Here is a 5,902-nt window from a genome sequence, read left to right on the forward strand (position 1 = left end):
GTGTGCACCAATGCTACCCCTGTCCCTGAGAGCAATCTCAATGTCATGAGTAGGTTTCCAGCAGTCCCTTCAGATGGCTGGTGAGCTTTTCCCAGCCAGGTCTCCTATTGAGCTACTAAATCAGCCATAGTGGTTGAGGTGCTGGTGTTCTATGGGAAGGAGCCCACCCCCACCCCCACCTTGTGTCATCCTGGGGGTATGTGCAATTCCTGATGGCATTCTAAGAGGTGAGGATTAAAAATTATTTCACAGAGAGGGGAAACAAAGATGGTGAGATTCAGTCTTTCCAAGCCTTCATCAAACAAATCAATGTGTCTAATGAGACAGCAGGTTGTGGGAGGGGGAAGGCACACTTTATTCATTAGTATGCAGAGTGTTCAAAGAATTCCCACTCCTTTCTCTTTCGTTTAACTGGAAGAAAACCTTCTAATTGCTTTCCACTTGGAAAACCATAGCAACCAAATGAGTGCTGCTCAGTTTAGAGGATTCTCACTATTCTTACAGGTAGAGGTTGGTGTTGTGATATATGTGTTTTACCTTGGATTTCTTTTTCAGGGACAGGATTTCAGAAGATTGCCACTGTTAATTAATGCAGCATTCCTCAATGGTGTAGTATCATTAGAAAACGCAAGGCAGGCCCTGTAGATTTCTTTGCCTTTGGGGTATTGCTGTGTAGGTGTGTTTGTGTATGCAACCCTGCACGTAGAAATTGCCTCTCCTCCCCCAATCCTTTGCACTGGAGCAACAGAATGATTCTCTCATACGGTCTTCTGTTTGAGGAAAAAGATTGATTTGCAAGTGGATTTTTAGGAAGGTAGTTGGATGAATCAAGTCAAAAGTATTTCAGTATTTTTTATTAATCAGTTGTTAATTCTTTTAATAGCATACCCAAAAAGATAATTATTTAAGTCATGTAACCTAAAGAGCCCAAGAGAAGATGCTATAAAATAATTTAGATGCATTCAATAAATACAAAATAATAGCAGCCTTCTACAATGCAGGCTACATAGACATTTACTCCGGCTTGAAGTACCCTGGTCTTTAGTACACCTACAGGAGCAGACTTGCTCCAAAAAGTGTTTAAAGAGGCATATCTATAAGATACATATAAGAGGGTCTAAGATTAGAAGTAAGATTTCTCCAAGACATTTTTACCATGGTCTCCACATGTCTAGTGACCCCATGCTAGCACCATTATATGCAAAATGACTTGGAGATGACAACTTGCGCTGGCTACTGCGTGAGGCTGGTTGCAGCTGAAATGGCTTTTTCAGCCCCTGTTTCTCTTCAACAAAGCAGCACTGAATTTGAGCCTGACCAGACCCTGTTGTATTCCCCTTGCTATTACTCCCTGGGTTAGCAGACTTCACATCTGCCTTGCAAGTTTCCTCACTGGATCTGGGCAAAGATTTCAGCAGGTGATTCAACAACCGTGCTCCGAGGGTCTTGTCCATCCACTCACAGGTCAGGAGGAGATTGTGGACCTCATGCATACACTGAATGTATCCAGTGCTGTATCGCTGCTGAGCTTCCAAGCCAAGTTTGGAATCTGCTGGAAGAGAACAGAAGATGCTATTCGGTCACTGAAGAAACACCATCAGCAATGAATTGTTGTGATCAGAACGTTGGAGACACCCAGAAAATCCGCTCTACATACGTTATTGGATTGATCCTTTCTTCATAACAGTGGGTAACAATTGAGAGACTGGTGTGGGATGACACTGTACATATGTATGAACTGCTGAAGTTGGATGTAAACAGGAAGAACATCTCCCTGTTTTCAAAACTGACATGTGGAGGCAGCTGTTAGACTTATTGTGATACCAATGTATATGTGTCTAACAGGTTTTTCAGTATTCACGCTGTAGTCTGGGAAGCTTCCATTCAAAGACTACAATACAAAACCAACCCATACATGACAGGTAAGCAGGGACATCCTTGCTAGGAGAGGTCTGCTGAACTGCTATTTCCCATTTTGTAAGACCTCCACCGCATACATTACCAGAACAAAACATTATTAGAAAAATAAGTGAGGAGTGTTCTGGGCCCTGCTAGGCCATAACTAGCTGTAACCAGCCATAGTCAACAACCAATATATTAAGAGAAGAATGGAAACTAAAGTAAAGGCATTTCCTTTAAGGAATCATGTTAAAATCACTACACAAAATAACAAGGGAACATCAACAAATTCACAAATCCTGACAATAAAGCACATTTAACGTAACTGTGGGTTACAATAGTATGGGTGGGCTGTCAGTCTCTCAGACATTTTAAGGCCCAAACTAAAAATATTCACAGAATAATATGACCATGAGACCAACAATTAATTTTTTTGCAGAAAGAATCCTTGGAAAATGCTATATTTAAGGTTGTCAGCTCTGGATTAGAAAATACTTGGAGACTTTGAGGTTGGAGCCAGAAATGAGCAGGATTTGGGGCAGGAAGGAACTTCAGTAGAGTATAATGATATGGAGTTATCGTCCCCCCTCCATAGCTGCCATTTTCTCCACGGGAACTGATCTCTTTTGTTTGGAGAAGAGTTATGATTTCAGAGGATCCCCAGGCCGCACCTTGGAACTTGTATCCCCTAAATAAGCCTTTCTCAACTTTTTTACTACTGAGAAACCCCTGAAACATTCTTCAGTCTTCAAGAAACCCCAGAAATGGCACAATCATGCAGAATATGGTTGGGAAGCACAGCTGTGTACATGCCCACCTGGGGCCCCTCCCCTTTCCACTCCATCCAGGCCTATCATTGGCCATTTTGGGAGTGATGGGTGGGTTGCCATGGTCATATATGGTCATATCACCTGTTAAATATTTAACACATTTAAAATATTTTTAACATTAGCTTCCACCCATTCAGGAAACCCTTCCAGGGTCATCAAAAAACCTCCCCAAGATCCTGGTTGAGAAAGCCTGCCCTAAATACACTCACAATTTTCAGTAAAGATATACAGATATTCTTCAACAATCAGCATTCCAGACAATCCCTACATTACCTTTTTTTTAGCATGGACTGTAGCATAGGATTGCTAAACTCTAGCCAGGGCCAGGAGAGCCCCCAGAACTACAGTTGAGCTCCAGAGCACAGAGATCATTTTCTCTGGAAGATACAACAGCTTCAGAGGGCAGAATCTATGATATACAGAAGAATTTGTGGGAAACAGAAGTCCTAGCATGCTACCACACCCTACTAAGTTGCTTTCTTTCCCCAAACTGCATTGGAATGCCAGCCTCCAGATGAGACCAGGCGATGCCCTGGAATTACAGTTCTCCTCCAGACTACAGAGATGAGTGCCCCTGGAGAAAACGGATGCTTTGGAGTGATTCTATGGCAATGTACCCCACTGAGGTCCCCCTCCTCCCCGGGCTCCAGCTCCAGGATTTTCCAAACTTGGAGCTGGTCACCCTCCCCCTCCCCTCCTCTGCCAGTGGTCTGGGGGACCAGGCAACCCTAAATTCCACCCTCCTCAGGCACGTCTCCCAAATCTCCAGGAATTTTCCATTCCAGATCTGGCAACTTTATTTATCAGTCAAACTTTTCAGCATCTGCGGTTAACTGAGTTTTCACTTTAGACCAGCATGGCTGTGAAACAACATCTTAGGGAAAGGGAGCTACTTTCCTGTACTAGTCTTTGAATGGCTTTCTGCGTTTTCTTGAATAAAGTTCTTCACGTTTATAAAAACATTCAAGGCACAATGAAGGGATAACTGCATGAACTATGTAAGTACAGATTTCTACTCACCCATGATTTTGCTGTTTTGGATATTCTGGAGATGCTTGACCGTCATTTCAAGGATATCAGCTTTTTCAAGTTTAGATTGCTGATTAAAAAGGGAACAACAAAATGGATAAGGAGTCTTTTGGAAAGAGGCTGGACTAGAAAAAAATAAGGCTGGTTCATGGCAGAGCGGGAACTGAGAATTAAGTATGTTAAAAATGCTGTACTTACATCCAGCTGAAAGGCTCCAACAACCGTCTCTTTGAGCTGGTCCAGGCAATTGTTAATCCTTTCCCTTCGTTTGCGTTCAATCAAAGGTTTCCTTAACTGCAATGATTAACAGAAGACTACAAGGAGTGTGCTGTTCTGCTTCAAGGTTGTGATCATACTTGGGGAATATGCAGGTCTTTCTTGGGAAACATTATGGGTCTCATTTCCTAAAAGCAGGTGTTTCCCACGTGGCAGCAAGCTGACGCTGTGCCAGTGTGTGATAGCAATGCTCTATAATTCTCACCTGTGCGGTGACCATAATAACACTGCCTCTGCCGAGCATTTTGGCCTCAATCACAAATACCTGAATGTCTCTCTCCAAATGCACACCCTCGGCTAGCAACAAACAACCCAGCTGCAAAGGCAGAAGTACAAATGCAAGGACAATTCTGCCCAGAGTTCATCCTTCATTTTCCAAACCTCTCCACAACACGGATTGTTCTGTGATACACTTTCCCATCACCTTCTGTATCTTGGTTCTCTGTGTTTATGAATTACTTGGGAGACCTCAACCTGCTTATTCCAGTCCATTCTTCTTGAAACTTTTTGCATCTGTATCTCCCTCCTCCCCCCCCCCCCCACAATTGCAATGAAAAGCATGATAGGTAGCTTATGAGTTCCACAAGTTCAATGTTACAGATCTTTTCACTGCATTTCATTTTAATTACAATCTAAGTTTTAGAAAACGTGCTAGATATATGTTTTGACAAATGAGTGCAGACCATACACACAATCACTGAGTTTATATACGTGTTACATTTTGTTCCTGGGGTTTTCTTCCAGCTCTGTAGATGCAACCAGATGTCAGCTAGTTTAAACAATGCCTTCTGTGGAGTCACTCCACAGGGATCATTTGCTGGGAGGTTTCTTCTAATGAAGCAGACTGCATCTTCTTCCTTTGCTGTCCAGACTCATAGCAGCCTAATTGGGTTTTGAAGGCAAGAGCCGTTCAGAGGAGGCTTGCTGTTGCCTGCCTCTGCAGAGTGACCCTGGCCCCCCTTGGTGGTCTCCTGTCCAAATATGAACCAGGGCTGACCCTGCTTAGATTCCAAGTTCTGACAAGATCAGTCCAGCCTGGTCCACAGGCCAGGGCCAAACGGCATCTGCCTGAATGTAAAACTAATGCCTAACCTTGCTTAAAGTTTTACTCTCTCTGATCATGCACAGCTAGCAAATGCCTGGCGCTGCTATGCCAAACAGCAAGGGCATCTTTGTCACACCATTTATTAGAAGTATCCACATTGACCCAAGTTATGTACAAAATGTCACATACCTTCCTTTCCTCTTTGGTGCTGGAAAGTTTCTGTACGTTGGAGGAGCTGCTGCTGCTGCTGCTGGCCAGCGTTGTGGCCGTCATTGCAATCCACCTCGCCTGCCCCAAGGCTTGAGGAAGAAGCGGGGGAGGCCTTTGGCAGCTGGCCGCTGCCCTTGCCTTCTAGGGGCTTTCTCTTACACGGGTGCTGTGCTCTGCCTGCATTTATAGCCTGGTATTAGCATGTGAATGAGAGCACTCCTTGGTTGGCCCTCTTTTCCCACAGGAGGGGTTGAGACCAGAGGCTTGTGGCCATCAATCAAGGCTGACAGGTCACTACTTTTGAATGGCCAAATCGCACACGCGCAGCACACACACACACATGTACAGGGAGAGAGAGCTCCCAAAGAGCGACAGATGTCCAGCCTCTACAAAGCTTTGCTTGGCAGCAATCTTTTGTTAAGGAAGAGGCACAAAATGAGAGCACTCACTAGAGGTTACATGGCTCCTTGCTCAACGGGCACTGATTCCCAGGGAGAAACAATAGATCGGGATCGGTTGACAAACACCTGGGCTATTGGGGTTAGTGGTTTTGTTATCTTCTCGTGCAAAATGATGCTTTTCATCTCCACAGTTTCTCTCTCTCACTCCTCAT

General features: G+C 44.1%; 1 protein-coding gene across 2 annotated transcripts; it reads right to left on the reverse strand.

Annotated features, from left to right (window-relative positions):
* Nucleotides 1-855: 855 nt before the first annotated feature.
* Nucleotides 856-5,440, reverse strand: LOC143843227 (transcription cofactor HES-6-like). 2 transcript variants are annotated; one of them, XM_077348973.1, is made up of 4 exons: nucleotides 5,269-5,440; nucleotides 3,957-4,052; nucleotides 3,750-3,828; nucleotides 856-1,549 (listed from the first exon to the last, which is right to left on the reverse strand). In XM_077348973.1, exons 1-4 carry the CDS (start codon nucleotides 5,350-5,352, stop codon nucleotides 1,152-1,154), a joined length of 657 nt encoding a protein of 218 aa, XP_077205088.1. In that variant the 5' UTR covers nucleotides 5,353-5,440; the 3' UTR covers nucleotides 856-1,151. The 2 variants fall into 2 exon arrangements, with proteins under 2 accessions (XP_077205088.1, XP_077205087.1); XM_077348972.1 differs by having other exon boundaries at nucleotides 856-1,552.
* Nucleotides 5,441-5,902: the final 462 nt, after the last annotated feature.

The sequence above is a fragment of the Paroedura picta genome, chromosome 8, assembly GCF_049243985.1.
Source record: "Paroedura picta isolate Pp20150507F chromosome 8, Ppicta_v3.0, whole genome shotgun sequence".
Taxonomy (NCBI): Eukaryota; Metazoa; Chordata; class Lepidosauria; order Squamata; family Gekkonidae; genus Paroedura; species Paroedura picta.